At 56.3% G+C, this 16,152-nt stretch overlaps 1 protein-coding gene across 1 annotated transcript; it reads right to left on the reverse strand.

Moving 5' to 3' along the window:
- Window positions 1-11,312: 11,312 nt before the first annotated feature.
- On the reverse strand, window positions 11,313-12,890 carry FOXD2 (forkhead box D2). The gene has a single exon (XM_044673278.1). It carries the CDS (start codon window positions 12,888-12,890, stop codon window positions 11,313-11,315), a length of 1,578 nt encoding a protein of 525 aa, XP_044529213.1.
- Between the last annotated feature and the right edge of the window lie 3,262 nt (window positions 12,891-16,152).

Below are 16,152 nucleotides of genomic sequence, written 5' to 3' on the forward strand. Positions count from 1 at the left end.
GACCGTCGGAGAACCCTCCACTGTGACCCCATCTGCCAACCTGCCAACCACTGAGGGAGGAGCAAGATGCCGGCGGATTCGTCTGCCTCTGCCTGACTGTAGACGAGCTACTTCGCCCTTCGGAGACTAGCTTTGCCCCTCGGCAAAATGACAGGCCTGGACTCCAGCGACTTCACATTACCTATATTTGAAGTTAACAAAACTGGGGTCACAGCGAAGTCCCGTGTCGTGCCTCGGGCAAACCCCTTTGCCTCTCTGGGTCTCCGATTGTTGAGTGTATTTTATTTGTGATGCTTCTCTTTCTGTCTCCGACTCTCGGTCTCTCTCCGTGTTCTCGCTGTGTCTTTGTGTCTCTGCCTCTGTTTGTGACTCTGTCTCGGTGATTGTGTCTGTTTGTTTTTCTCCTTTCTTTCTCTCCTCCGATAAAAGCGTAGATTTCCGCGGTGATTCGGCAATTGGTCCCCGGCGCTTTCCCTTTGAAACCCGCCTAAGGGTTTCACTGGACCACCCGCTTCGAGATAGAGGGGCAGGCTCTGGAGGGGCTGGTGGGAGCGATGGAGAGGCCTGAAATTGCCAGGCAGGGGGAGGGGACTGAAGAGTCTGGGGGTCGGGACAGAGGCTATGGTGCCCAGGCTTAGCTATAGGGAAGGTGGGAGGAGGAGATAAGCGCAGGGGGTTTAGGGGAGTGCTAAGCTTGGAGAGAAGCGGGAAGGCAAATTATTTAGGGAGTCAGGGACAGGAGGCTGGAGGACCGAGCAGGTCTAGCCACCTGTTTCCCATAGACCCCCACCCCCACCCCAAACCACCCCTGCTCCTTGCAGATTCGCAGCAGCAGCCAGACGACTTAAGTAGAACAAAGTGCCTGCTTCCCATCTCCATCGCCCTTCCACCTCCCCCGAGGCCCTCCCCTTCCCTACCTCCAGCCCTGAGCATCTTCTCCACCCTCCCAGTGGTACCAAAGAAAGTTTTTAAATCTCTCGGAAACTGTTTTGAGTCCAACCAATGCCTACCTAAGAGATCTAGAACTGACCCCTGTTGCTCCTGACTATGGGTCAGGGTCAGTGTCGGTGACTATTCTCTTTGGGCCTCTAATCTGGAAAATGAAGGAGCTACTCTCCATGTCTCTCAAGAGTCCTTTCACCCCTAAAGCTTCCCAAGAATCTCTGCACCCAATCCTGGATAGAGGTAGGGCCAGTCTTTCTTTTCTTATTGTCACCAGAGAACTGTAGGGCTCAAAGAAGTGGGGTTTGGCACAATTCTGCACGTCCTGCAAGGATTATGTGTATTTTCCCCCCAGCCCTCTCCGCTCAGACAATTGCGGTGACAGAGGGTGAACCTTAAGGAGGAGGTTATAGCAACTAGCTGGAGTTGGATAGGAAGAAAGGAAAGAAGGGAGTGAGGAAGAAAGGAAGGGAGGAAGGGAGGGAGGAAGAAAAGAAGGAAGGAAGGAAGGAAGGAAGGAAGGAAGGAAGGAAGGAAGGAGACAACCCAGAACTAAGGCACTCTTCCCAAAAATGGGAGCTGCTCCTGAGGCTCCAGGTCCCTGAAAAACCCCACCCTAATAGCGAAGGATCAGGACATTTTTCCCTTCTATTGTTGGGATGGGCTGTGGAAGGGCCCCAGAACTAAATCATTTCACCACTGGGAGGAAGTTTGGAATTTAGAAAGGAGAACGTCAGCCCTGGGAAGGAGCCTAGAACATAAACCAAGCAAGGCATATTAAGTGTTGAAAGGCTATCACTGCTGTTCCAAGGTGACAGAAGCCATCTCCCTCTCCCCTCCCTCCTCAGGTTCTTTGCACTAAGTTGAACGATGCCTGGAATTCACTCGCTCCTCACTTTGTCCTCAAAAAGAGCCCAGGATCGAGAATCAGGTCAGTTCCCACTTTTGTCATTCGCCACCTTTTTGAACGAATTGTGGCAAGTCACCTAACCCCTCTGAGCCTCGATTTATTTATCTGTAAACTGGAAAGGCTGGATTAAACAGAGTCTGAATCCTGAGAGCACGTTCATCCTCCAAGCCTCAGCTCTGGGACCTTGTCCTAGGAAGCTTGTTTCTTGTTACCTCCGTTATTATTTTGTCCCTCCAGAAAACACTTGCTAGTGTATTGTGCCCCCCTCCCAAAAGAACGTTTCTTTTGTCTCCCCATAGTGCCGCCTGGTACGCTTAATAGACGCTTTTCTGCTTGAATTGAAAGAAATCTTAAAACATCGAATAGGAAGCTAGAACAGACTTCCAAAAAACTGTCGCTCAAATCATCGTTTTCAAATGAGGAAACTGGGGGGCAGGGAGCGAAAAGGACTTGCTCCAGGTTACGCCAGGAGACAGCAGCGGAGCCCGGGCTGGACCCTAGGCTGGTCGCTCTCCCCCGATCACTGCCTGCATCCCCAGAATCGATCCCTTCTCTAATCCTCGGCAGGAACCGGCTCCTCAGAACTGCAGTCTGCTTCACCGAAGTGAGTTCTCGGAGCTGACAAGAGCTCAGCTCTCCCCGGCCAGGAGGCTGAGCCTCTGCCCCAGCAGCGGTGTGTGCCTGAATTGATGGAGAGCGAGAGGAAGGGCGGGAAACGACAGCGCCCAGGCTCCGACCTGAGTCCGCTTGGCGCGAAGAGCTAGGGATCCCCCCGCGTAAACCAGCCGAGAAGAGCTCAGGGGGATAGGAAGCGATAAGGGAGAAGTCCAGCCCTGGGCCACGGAGAATCTCGTGCTCCCTCCTAGCGAGACTTGCGGTCACTCTGCAGGCCACCCTCGCCCCGACTTCCTTCTTTCTTCCTTAGCCGGGAGAGTCCTTCAGAAGTTGGAGCCCTTTGAGGACTCGTGGGCTGGGGGAAAGGAGAGGACCGGGAGGACGCGAGCGGGGCAGGCAGATACCCTCCAGCTAGCAGCGCGGGAGGTCTCCTCCCTCTATGCACTCACAAGCCCACTTTCCCAATCAGTACGGGGAACGGGCGAGAGGGAGGCGGTCCTGGAGCGTCTGTGCAGCCTCAAATGAGGCGGATAACTCGAGTCGGAAACCTTGGCGCCCTCAAGTACTTGCCTTTAGAATCGAATCATTCTAAGGTGGGAGTCTAGAGCCTCGAAGCTGCCGCACAGCTCCAGCTTTGCCCATCACACAAACGGACTCTTCCACCCAGGGTTGCCGCGGCGGAATCTGAGCCCGCTGCAACTACCTGCCCCGTCTCCTGCTCAGGTCACTGAGCTCCAGCCTCAGTCCTCTCCTAATTTATGTCCCGCCGCGATCCCGCAACCCCGCACCGGGAGTATCGGGGGCTGCGGGGAGGAGAGAGGGGGCATCCAATAGCCTTGTACCCAGCTGTTTGCAGGCAGATCTAAAGGTTCTAATTCATCTGCCCCTTTGCCTTTTCTCTGTGGGCCTCCGTAGCCCCTGACAGTCCCGGCCCGCGCCTCCTCAGCTCGCTGCCCTTCGCGCCCTTCCAAACCCGCCGCCTTCCTTCCGAGGCGGGGTTTAATAGAAGGACTCCGAAGCCCGGAGAGAAGTTGGCTGAGCGGGAGTGGGGGAAGGGAAGAGAGAGAAAAGCAGACACAAAGGGGAAAAGATCGGCTGGTGGGCGGGGGCAGGAGATTTGAGGAAGGGGCGTTTAGGAAGCGGGAACCCTCTCCCGGCCCGGCCGGGACAAACCCGGCTGCGAGCAAGAGAGAGGGAGAGGCTAGCGAGAGAAGAGAGCTCTTCCCAGCTCGCTTTTGCGGCTCCTGGGTGGTCCGAGCCGAGGCATCGAAGGAAGAACAGAGAGCAGCCGCCACTAAACAAACGCACGGAGGGGATGAGGGGCTGGAGGGAGGTGGGGCGACACAGTATCCGGGCGCCCCCTCTGAAACACACCTTCGGACCTTCTCCCTTTCCTCCCACCTCCGAGGCGCCTACTCTGTGGACCTGCAGGGAGTGAGGGAGGAATCCATATCGTGGGAGCATGAGAGGGGGAAGGACAGGTCCAGACTTTCCCCTCCACTCCTACCCTAGCCTCGGGAGCCCAGGATTCGAATCAGGATTCTCCGGGAAATCGGAGACTCGGAAAATTTCCATCCCTCCCCCCTACACACACCTTTGCTCTCGTTCCTCCAAGCGCCGGAGGGAGAGGGATGAAATTGACCGAAATGGAGGGAAATTGACCACGGAAATTCGTCAATTTTCTCCCCATTTAAAGTCCGTATTCTGCCTGTCTGTCTCAAACAGAAGCCTTTCTGCTGGGGATGTTTTAGGTTGTTTTAATCTTGAGAGGTTAGAGTTTGCCTTTGATGTTATTATTGTTGTTGACGTGATTAATAATAACAATAAGAAGAGATGGCGATGATAATAACAATAATACCAAAGCCTGCAGGAGTGCGCGGGGTGGAGGCGGGGCGGGGGGGGGGGGGGACGCTTGGAGCAGCTGCCGGTTTTCCCCAAGGTGCTTCCGGGCTCCCTGGTGGGGGCACATCTCTGTCCGCTGGGATGGGGGAAGGGGGGCGCTTCCATTTTATCCTAGATAGTCTGTGCCTCCACCTTCCGGCTCTCGATCCGGTCTCTATGACAGCCGTGCGCCCTCCTCACTACTCTTTCTGTTTCCTGATCCCTAGGGAAGAGAGACCCCACCCCTTAATAAAGCCAGCCTTCCTCCAAACGAAGTCCCTTGTGTGTTGTCTATGCGTGCGTGGGTGCGTGTGCAGTGTGCCCGGGAATTTTCGGCTTCTTCTCCCGAAATATCAGTTAGGATGGCTCTTAGAGATTATCTAGCTCCATCCCTCCCCCAGCTTTATTTACAGCGGAGAAAACTGAGGTCCCGATTGGAGAACAAACTAATCTACACCCAGCATTCCAGGGAAAGAAACAAGATTAGAACCCAGGTCGCCTGTTTTCTAGTAACAGGGTCTTTGCACCCTACCATCTGTCCTCCCTTTTTTTGCCCATCTCAGCTGAACTTTCCATATTGCTCCAGTTTTATGCCCCCCCCCCATTTCTGCAGAGAAACCGAGAGGAAAAGAGAAAGATGAGGGAAGAAATGGCTCCATCCACCATCCAGCCGTCCCACCTCCTCACCTCCACTCCCCAGTAGCTTATAAGGGAGAGAGGTGAAAAGGCCTCCGGATCCTATAATGTATACCACACACACCCCAACGCACACACCTGAGAACAGGTAGGGAGAGCTTCCTGCCTCTCCCCCTCTAGTCTTCTGCCCTGTAGAACCCCAGCCTTCCGGGTAGCACAGAGCATCTCAAAGTCTTGATCACAAAAGAGCCTCCAGTGTTCTTTCTTCTCTCGTTCCTACCCCTAAAAATGTGGAAGGACTTCATAGAATGATTAAAGGGGGGAGCTGCTGCTCCAAAATAGGCTACTAGAGCTGGAAGGCCTATGGGGTATGGAATGTATAGAATACATCGTGCTAAATAAATCCCAGCGGTAGAGTCGGAAGGGGCCTTGGGCTATATCAGAGCTGGAAGAGTTCTTACAACTTAAGAATCTGTAAATGGAAAATAGTACAGCTGTGAGTGCTGGAAGGGAATCTGGAACATGAAAGGGTTTTGGTCTCTAACCCGGGAGTGGCAGAGGACCTTGGAAAGGAGCTGCTTAGAACAGAGAATATATTAGCATTGGATCAGACCGAAAACCCCAAACTTCTAAATCACCTAGCTTTGGGGACAGGAGGGCGATGGAGAACAATAGAATATTGGCGCAAAGGACCAACTTTGTAGTACTGGAGCTCATCCAGGTTAGATGATGAACCCATTAGTATTATTATTCTTAGAATATGGAATGTGGGAAACCAGAAAGGGCCTTAGAACATAGAATGCTGCCCTCTAAAATACTAGAGCTGGAAGGGTGCTTAGGACATAGAATGTCCAAGCAGGGAAAGACCTTAGAACACAAAAAGTCAGAGCTGGTATGAAGCTTGGAATAGAGAAAAATATTGTTCCAAATCAGATTTGAGTCTGAAGGAATCATAGAATGTTTAAAGGGCAAATGTTAGAGCTGGAAGGGATGTCAGAATACAGACTGTCCAGCTAGAGGGGACTTTGGAACATTGTGTTAGAGAAAGGGACAAAAGGTGTTCCACTTTGGAGCGTTGGGGCAAAGGGATCTTAGAACACAGAATATTAGAATATAGATAGGAGGAAAATAAAGATGAGGCTTTGAATCCAGAATGTTCCAGCCAGAAGGACCCCAATTTGCAGCTGGAGAAGCCAAGGATTTCCTGAACTCATCCCTGCCACTCGAATTCATTTTGAAGCCAGGCTCCCTGTCTTCCTCCCTCCATTTCCCCATTATCGCCTAGACTCCCGGGAAGTGACTGATGAACCCCGGGCTCCTTCGGGCCCAGTCTAACTCTCATAGACTGCCAAAGAACACCCGGCTGCAGCCGCCCCAGCTCCCTGCTTTTGGGCTACAGATTGCATTGAGCCCCATTTGTTCTTGTTTACAAAGAAGGACCGTGAAGGTACCGAGCACCTAATCTAGTCATCAGCCTCAGCATAACTGTCACACTGACCCAGAGGAAAGTGAGAAAGGGCCGGTGTTTGCCCCACTTGTCCTGCTTTAGGTTCGATCTCCATTTGACTCTTTTCGGGTGACTCTGTTTCTCTAGCTGTTGACTGTCTGTCACTCTTTCACACGCATGCCCAGGTGCAGACAAACAACCTGGGACATACCCATCCACCCACCCCCGCATTTTCTCTCATTATTCCGATCCAGAGTAGAATATCTATCTATCTATCTATCTATCTATATATATATACATATATATATACATACATATATTTGTATCTATTAGTCCCAATAATTAGGGAAAGGGTGGTTTCTGGAAGGTGCCTGACAGTGACAAAGGGGTTCCCTTGACTTCCTTGTTTGCACCCACTCTTTTCACCTGGGGAGCCAAGGAGAAGGAAGATAGCCAGACTTTATCCAGGGGAGCTTTTGAGGGATCCCAGGGTGAGTGAGAATCAAAGGGTTTCGCCTCAGTCTCATCACATCCAGTTCTTGCCCTCCTCCTGAGCTTCCTGGCCCACGGCAAGGACGCTCCTCCTAAAGCAAGGCTCTGCTGCTCTGCCCCTAGACTAGCTGCCTGGAGATGGGGTCCCTGGAGGGGCTCCGATCTCTTCTGGGCTTCCTCTCCTCTTGCTCAGAACAGAAAAGTCAGAGTCCTAACAAACCCCAGCTTAACTAGGAAACCGGCTCTCCTTTCTGTCAGTCACAGCAGCTGAGCTTAGGACAGGGACCCTACTGGGGAGCCCCAGCTTTCTCCCTCTTCACCCTCAGCCCCTAGAGCGCCCTGGAATCTCACACCCAAATGCACTCTCATATGCAAAGGTAGATTTATGCACTCACACTTACAAACATGCGTGCACACCCTCACATGCACAACTACTGCTACACACATGCATCGATTCACTTTCACATAGACGCCCATTCTCAAACATACATGTAGATAGCCCTACGATGCTCACTTAAACCACAGATTTCTCACTTGCTCTTTCCTAGCAGTTTAAAAACTCCCGGGAGGCTCAGATGAGCCCTCAGTTCTCCCTTGGTGCCCTGCGGGCCCAGAGGAGCGCTCTCTCTCCTCTCCTTAATAATCCTCCCCTTTTCCGAGTTCCCAAAAGGGCAAAGGGAATTACTTGGGGTGGAAGTGACAGCCCAGCTTTTCCCTCAGTGCTTCTGGTCTTCCTCCCACCATCCTTTCCAACCTTAGGCTTCCCACCAGCCGGTCTGCTCAGCCAGAAAAATGGAGGGAGTTAGAGAATAACGTCTACTTCTACATGTGCCTCTATGTTTCTGGGTCTCGCTGTCTCCCTCTCCATCTTCCTGGGCCACGAGGGGGAGGAGGAGATGGGGAAGGCTCTTCTATCCTTCAGGAAGACCCGGGGCCACCCCTCCCATTCAGATTCCAAGGGAAAGAACTTCGAGAGACAGAGACAGAATCAAAACCAGGCAGAAGGGGGAGACTGAACAGAGATGCAGAGAGTGAGAGAAAATGAAAGGCAGAAAAGGGACCAAAAGGAACAAAGAAGGCCAGAGCCAGATCTAGGCTGGGAAAGCCAGAGAACCAGCAGAGACCACCTCATGTCCTTTAGGGAAACATACCATAAAACTCTTCAGTTTTGCCCGAGTTCTCCGGCGTGCCTCCCCAGAAAAGGCTATGGAGTTCGGGTCTCTCTATCTGTCCTGGTCACTTCTTTCTGTTAAGCAGCTCAGCCTCAAGAGTCTCAACCTAGCTCTGCCTTGGCAGCAGAGATGTATGGAGAAGACAGAGGTCTGGGGCCTGGCCTGCCTGGGCCAGGACTTCGCTCTGAGCTCCAAGCCCCCAAGAGCCAGGCTGCCTAACCTGACCAAACACCCCAGTCAGGGAGTGTGTAGCCATTGCCTGAAAAGCCGGGATCCCGCTTCTAAAGGAAGTCCACTACGGGGTCCTCAAGGACTCCAAAGATGACCTGGGGCAGGGGGAGTGGGGGTGGGGGTGGGGCTGGGGGTATCTCTATATGATTCCAGTCAAAACTCCTGGCACATCTGCCCGTGAGGCTCTCTAGATATTCTTTTCACTCCTAAACTAAATAAGTCTCACTCTAGACTCTTCCAGCCTCCCAGAAGGGGCAGGTGGCAATCCGTAGCTCCCGTCCCTTCCCTGGACCCCAAACCAACCCAGTTCTACTCTCCTCAATTCAGTCCTCCTAAGACGTCAGGAGTTAAAGAGTTGGCACAGAGAAAGCACACCCACTAGTCTCAGCCGCAGGGTTTGCATAGACACACGGAATTGAGTCCTTTCAAACTAATGACGTGCCTCGAGGGGCTTTTCTGTGACCAGCCTAGAGGGAAAAGAGCAGTTTCCTCACCCCCCTCCTAGATAAAGGTGTCTGCCCAGAAGGAACCAAAGGATTCTGGTCCCCAAAAGGAACAAATGGAAGGTCGGTCAGTGAAATCGAAAATGAAAGCTGGAGGACTGAAGGGAGAAACTCACTGCCTGAAGAACGATGTCAGAACCAGAAGGGAGCTAGCTCAGTGATCAATTCATCCAAGGCTTCTGGATTACAAATGAGGGAACTGAGGCCCATCGAGTTGCATGGACTCATGGACTGTCAGAGCTGAGAGATTTTAGAACAGAGAACATAAACAGTGAGAACTACGAAGAATCTTAGAACACTGAACCCAAAATATTACAAATGAGAAAGAAGGACCTGAGTTAACAGCTAGTCCAAGTCCCTCGTTCCTCAGATGAGAAAATTGAGACCTCCAAAAGAAAGGACTTGCCCAAGGTCACATGAGGACTTAGTTGGAGAGATTGGACTTAAACCCAGGCTCACTAGATCACCCAGGATTTAGAACTAAAAGGAAAGCTCCTTCGAAGCCGAAGGATCATTTCAAAATGAGGAATTTTACTCCCAGTGCCCAAGGTCTATATGGCTCCTTACTCCCCCGGTCTAATTCGACAAGTCAATCTGGCCCCTAACCCGGTCAGGCCCGATGACTGTCAACTTACAAGCCGAGCTCCTGGGTCCCCCCTGATCGGATCATTAGAAGAAGGTTTGATTCTGTGGGCTGAGTGATCCCGGCGGTAAAAAGCCCTCCCTCCCCACTCCACCTCACTCCTACCCCCGCGGCAACCTTAGCGGGGCTTGCGTCCCTCCTTCAGCTCGAGCTCAGACGTGCCTGAGGCTGAGTCTCCCAGGGCCCAGGGACAGAGGGAGACAGATGCCACGGCTTCAGTGAAATCCACAAACATTTATTCGTTGACACCAATCGGGGCAGGGGCAGGAGCAGGAGTCCGGCCGAGGCCGGACAGGAAAGGTGGGGAGAGAAATGGGGCCGCGCAGGGGGATGGGGCAAGTTGCAGAGGTTCCCTTGCTTCCACACAAAACCATCCAAGGGGGTCACAGAGCTGCCCCGGCTGTCCTCTGCCCAGGCTCCCCTCTGGCGGACCGAGCCAGCAGCAAAGGTACGGCAAGGCCAGCGTCCTTGGAGAGATCCCATAGGGAGGAGGTCAGGCCAGCTCTAAACTATTTACAAATACCTTTACAGGGCCCGGGAAAGGATTCCATCAGGAGGTGCAGGACGGAAGTGGGGGGCACGGAAGGCGTTAGGCCTCGTTCCCCGCCTTCCACAAACAAGGAAGGAAGAGGATCTCTGTGCCCTTCACTTCTCGAAACTCTTTTGCCTCCGGAGAAAATAAATAGGGCGGTGTTGGGTGACCAGAAAAGGGAGCTGGAGAAAAAGAGGCGACAAGGAAGAGGAAGAGAGGTTAGCCCGAGTACCTAAGGTTGGGGTGCACCTCGCCCGCCTCCCCCTCACACACACACACACACACACACACACCAGCCTGGGAGGCATGGAAGTGTGCGGAGGAAAGCTGAAAAGACCTGAATCTCTTTCCTCAGCAAGGGGCGGGGGCGGTTTTTTAAAGTCATGCCCGAATTATCCGGGTGGCTGCCACCCTTGCCCTTAGCTTTGTTCCGTGTAGACAAGCTTCGCGTTGCGAGCGGGCAGAGTCGGGGGATTTCTAAGGGACTTGAAAGCGACAAATTCTCCGCAGCCTCCACAGAAATGGGACCTCACTTCGCTGGGGTAGGTGGCAGGGGGCGGCGGGGAAAAAGGAGGAGGTAAGTACACAAGACATAGACTTACGTTTCTTTAAAGGGCAACCCCGGGGCAACTCAGACCTCAGAGCTGGGGAAGAGGGAATGGGAAATCGGGGTGGAAATCTCACCGCCTGGTGGAGGCCGCGTCCGCATCGGCCACTGGGAAGCAGAGAGCAGGCAATTATCCGGGGGTCCCATCCATCGGAATCGGGCAAGCCAGATCCAGGGGGCCAAGCTCACTCGTCAAAATACCCTCTTCCCATAGGCCCTCCCCGCTCCCACCACCCTCACTCCCACAGGGTTTTCCGGTTGGCACGAAACATCCGGATCTCGGTGGTTGCAGAAGAGGCCTCCTGGCTGCGTCCCGGGGCCCAGGGCCAGGCTCCTGGGCCCCGCTTCGTTCTAAGGAGATACAGCGGAAAGACTCCTGCCGCTGGCCTATGCCGCCCTCCGCCTTCGTCCTCCTCCAAGAGATCCACGCGGACGCTCATCAATACGAGACTAACCCGCCGGGAGGCACAGGCCGAGGAGGATGACCCGGGCTTAGGCAGCGTGCTGCTCCAGGGCCAACCTCATACACACACACACACACCCCACCCCCGCAAGCCTTCCTTCCTTCGGCCCCCTTGGAGCAAGGCCGGCTGAATAAGGAGGAGACGAACCAGGGGAGACAGAGACTTGAAGAGCTCCCAGCGTCTTTGCAAAGTTTGGGCCCCCAAGTTCCTCGCGGCTCGAGTCGTTCGATCGTCGGTTCAGAAGTGGCAGCCACTCAGGCTAGGGATCTTGCTGGCGAAGTTAGGGCCAGACTGCAGCAACGCGTCCCCGGGGTGCGAAAGGCGGAAATGGGCCGGTACAGGCGTCAGCGCGGGCGCCGGCAGCACCGCCAGCACCTGGGCTTGGCCCCCGCTCGGGGCAGTGGCATACGGCGACGAAGGTGACCCTCCCCCGGCGCCCGTTCCCCCTCCATTTCCTCCACCGCCCGACCCGGGGCCCGGACCGGCCGGGGGCGCCGAGCCCCCGATGATATGGTCTATGGAGAAGGAGGGCCGCCCCCCAGACCCGGAGCCCCCGCCGCCGCCGCCGCCCCCGCCGCCGCCGCCCCCACTGTCCGCCTTCAGGCTGTGCAGCAGGGCCGCGGCGGCCGCGGCGGCAGGCAGACTGGTGGCGGTGCCCGCAGCCGGGGGGCTTAGCTGCGCGGGATAGAAGGCCTTCCGGCAGCCCAGATCGGCCCCCAGAAAGGATGGCAGGCCGGCCGGAGTTGCAGCGAAGAGCGAGGCGGCCGCCGTCGGGGGGCCTGGGGCTGGGGCAGAGGCCGGGGCCGCCTGAGCCTGCACGGGTGGCGGTGGAGGCGGCGGCGGGGGAGGAGGAGCAGGAGGGGGCGCAGCCAGCGGGCACGGGGCTGCAGCTGCAGCGGCGGCGAAGGAGAAGGCGGCAGGGTGGCCGGTGTGCGGAGCCGGGTGCGGATGTGGGGGCTGCGGAGGACCGGCGTGGTGTGCGTGGTAGCCGGGCAAAGGCAACCCGTAGCTGTAGCCGTAGGCGCCGTAGGCAGCGAAGCCTGGAAGGAAGGCTCCGGGGTCGCCTCCGCGCAGCAGCAGCTCGGGGTGAGGGTGGGCGTGCGGGTGGTGCGCGTGAGTGTGCGTGGGCGGCAACGGCTGCCTCTTGAAGCGCTTTCGCCGCCGCAGGAAGCTGCCGTTGTCAAACATGTCGGCGGACTCGGGGTCCAGCGTCCAGTAGTTGCCCTTGCCGGGGTTGCCGGGCTCTCGGGGGATCTTGACAAAGCAGTCGTTGAGCGAGAGGTTGTGGCGGATGCTGTTTTGCCAGGCGGGGAACTTCTCCCGGTAGTAGGGGAAGCGGCCGCTGATGAACTCGCAGATCTCGCTCAGCGTCAACCGCTTCTTGGGGCTCTGTAGGATGGCCATGGTGATGAGCGCGATGTACGAGTAGGGCGGCTTCACCAGCGGGTTCTTGCCAGCCCCCGACGGCGCCTTGTCCGCTCCGGCCGCCGCGCCCCTTGGGGCCACGGGGGGCTCCCCTCCGGGGCTGGGCTCCGCTCCCCCCTTGGGCCCGGCCCCCCGAGGGGTGGGCGGCGGGAGGAGCCGAGGTTCGCCGTCCGAGGACTCTCCTTCCTCCTCTTCCTCCTCCTCATCCCCTTCCTCCTCCTCCGGCCCGTACTTGCACGCGTCCCGGGGGGTGATGGCGGCGCTGAGCAGCGGGTCGCCTCCTCCTCCGCCCCCGCCGCCCACCACGTCTATGTCCCCCTCGGCCTCGGACAGCACTGCCGGAGAGCTCTCGGAGGACATGATCTCGCAGCAGCAGCCGCCCAGGGTCATGGTGGTGGCCGCAGCGGCCGCCTAGTCCTCGGCGGGCGGCTCTGGGACCCGCGCTCCGAGCGTTCCGCCGCCGCCGCCGCTGTCTCTGTTCCGGCTCCGGCTCGCTGGGTCTTGGTGCGTGTGTGTTTTGCGCGCGGGGAGGGGAAGGGAAGGGAGGGGTGGGGGGGAGGTGGACCAGTCGGGGGTGAGCACAGAGAGTGGGGGTGTCCCCCGGCTATGAAGCGTCCCCTGGCGGCCAAGAGCTGCACTTTTCCCCAACCGCGTGCGCCCAGCCTCTCTCGAAAGAAGTTAGGGAGACCCGGAGCTAGTGGGAAGAAGTGTGTGTGTGTGTGTGTGTGAAGGATTGGGGCGGGAGAGGGGGTGGGGCCCGGGGGCGAAATTAGTCACTTTCTTCCACCTCCTCTCCCTATGGGGGGAGGCTGTTCTTTGCTGTTGGAAGGGGGTTGGAAAGACTTTCTCCCCCCCTTCCCGCTTCCTAAGGCGGAAGAGCTGAAGGCTTCATGGGGAGGTTGGAGGGGGTGGGGAAAGCGAGGGGCGGGGAGGGAAGGAAGGACGGACGAAGGGAAAAAGAGGAGGAGGGTAGGAACTCCAGCCGAGTCCAGGCGGTAACTGGTAGCCACTGTGAATGGAGAGGTGAACTCTAAGGGACTTTATACTGGGGGAGGCTGGGGGGAGTCACGTGGTGTTTCTGACTGTTGGCTGCTCCCCACCACACCCCAGGTCCAGCAGGGATCCCTGTCTGGCTCCCACCGATCCTACGTCTCCGTTAACCTTCAGGCGGCTTTCTCTGGCAAAGGCCGAGAGCGGGGCAGCACCGACAGACAGGCTGATAGGCAGCCCTGCGAAAATCTGCCAGCCCGGGAGCCCAGAGCCTTTCTCTGCAAGGGGAGTTCCCTCCCGAAGGTTTTGGCGCGGCCCTCTGAAGCCATCGCGCCCAGGAATCTCCAGCGCCGGAGCCACCGGAACCGGAGTCGCCAGCCTGAGCCCAGAGGTAGTTTAGGAGGACTAGCTGCGCCAGCCCCGCAGTTGACTCCTGGGGGGTTAATTTTGCGCGGGTCCTCGGACTAAGCTTCTGCCCCAATCACCCAATCTGCCCCCTTTCTCCCATCCTCTTTCCGTCCCGGACCCACAGCAACCAGTCCCGGACGCTAGAGGCTTTAGGATATTCTATCCTCACCTTCCTGGTCTGAGAGGGGAGGTCCTGGGCCAGGCAGGGACTGTGTCCAAGCAAAGTCTGGAAAGCGAAGTGAGAGTCCTCCCTCTATATGTCTACGTATCTGTAGGTTTGTCTGTGGGTTTAGCTGTGTCTGGCTCTCTCGCGCCGTGTATTTCTGACTTTTAATCTCGAATTGTCTCTTGTCTCTCGTACCCCATCTCTTGGTGTAATTGTTTTTGCTCTGCCTGGCTCCTCCTCTTTTTTTCTCCTCCTCTTCCTCCTGCGATTCCCTTTCTGTCTCTCAGTCTTCCTCCTGTCCCTCCCACCGGAGCCCCTCTCAAATTTTCGGTGTCCTGGGACCTCCTCTGTCTTTAAGAGACCCTTTGACCAATCCATCAAAAAGGGAGCCGGCGTGGCCCGGGAAAACTGAGGGGTCGGAGGTCTCTGGTGTTTGCTCCTCTAGGGGACCCCTCCCAGGGACGCGCCCACCAGAGGTAAGAAAGGGCGTAGAGTGTACTTCTTCCAGGCCTTCGTGGTGGACTATAACCCTGCCCCAAACGAAAGACCTTAGTCTGGTCTGGTCCTACCCGACCACACGAGGGACCCTCCATCGGGCCTTGTCCAGCTCTCCCAGTCCCTCCAACAACAATTTAGCTGTCCTTCCGCCTGAGATGGAGGCCGGACATTGACCTGGACGGTAGCTCCCAGTTTGGCTGGGACTGTCGCCCCGCCCCTGACAATCTAAAAGACAGCTCTGTTTGACCTGGGTTCCCCCTAGGCAATCCCCATCCCAGCTGTCCTTCCAGCCGATCTTCCTTTCCTGTTAGGACTCTCTTATCCAGCTAAGGAAATGGAAAGAGCCACGGCCTGGAAATCAGGGGCCCTGGGTTCTAACGTGGGCTCTGCCACGATCGTTGTGTGACCCCGAGCAAGCCCCTTCCCCTCTCCCAGCTTCAGTTTCCTTCCCTTTAAACTAAGGGGGTTGGGACTCCCAATTTATATGGGAGATCTGCTTTCTTCTCCGTTTCTCCTTCCCATTCGGATTTGTATTCTGGGCAGAGGGGGATTCTTTTGAGGAGACTGAGGGCGTGGCTACAGCTCCTCTCTCGGTCTCTCCACTGGGAAAAGGCAAAAACGGCATTTCCCTCCCTTCTTCCCATCCCGACCTCGTGTAGGGCTGAAGTGGGGGTGTTTTTATTGAGAGACAGAGAGAGGAGACCGGACTCACCTTCACACACACTCATTCCCTCCCCCCCCCCCCCATCCAGGCTCGCCTTTTCCCCTGGGCACCAAGAGGCGTCACCTCTCTGATGCGCTTTCCTTCTAAGTGTCCCGGTGGAACCTTACCGGAAGGAGCTGGTCCAACGTCCTCATTTCACGCAGAAGGAAAATCACTCCTACAGAGGAAGGGATTTGCCCCCAGGTCCCGCGACAAGTTAAATAGTTATGGAGCGGAGCCCCCTTTCCTTGGAATCCATATTATCTGAGGATTCGTAGACTACGGAAGATGAAGGGGGAGGAGGAGGAGGAGGCAGAGGGAGCAACAGAAGCAGGCGGCGAAGTGGCTAAAGGTGCTCTCTTCCCTAAGCCCAGGCTCCTAAAGGTCCTCAGGGTTCCATTTCCCCCTTACCAGTAGCCTCCTAAGGAAAGTCAGCTTCTCGATCCCCGGCACCGGACCTCACCTGTTCATAATAAAGAGAAGCTCTTTACTGTCGTGCCATGCCCCTCCCCATTCCCCTGTCCCCGTCGCTCCCGCTGCACCCCTGGCCCTTGCTCTGTGGCCCTCAGAAGAAGACTCTTTAGTTTGGGAAAGGAGACTAGGCGAGGCGCTTCCCTTCCACGCTGGCGATACGGAAGAGCCAGCTGCTAACGTTCCCCTCGTGTTAGATCCGGGCCCTCACGGTGCTTCCCTTCCCACCACACTCCACCGCACCGCCGCCCATCACCTGTCTCTGTCTGCCTGTCTCTCTGTCTCCCACATACACACAGCCCACTCGCACATCCTTACGCTGCTAGCGCTCATTCGCACGTACAGCCGTACTTCATCTCTCAAACTCACTCTCGCTCAGGTCGCGGCAAAGGCCACGCTGCTGTCACAGGCAGTCA

The sequence above is a fragment of the Gracilinanus agilis genome, chromosome 4 (assembly GCF_016433145.1).
Source record: "Gracilinanus agilis isolate LMUSP501 chromosome 4, AgileGrace, whole genome shotgun sequence".
NCBI classification, from domain to species: domain Eukaryota; kingdom Metazoa; phylum Chordata; class Mammalia; order Didelphimorphia; family Didelphidae; genus Gracilinanus; species Gracilinanus agilis.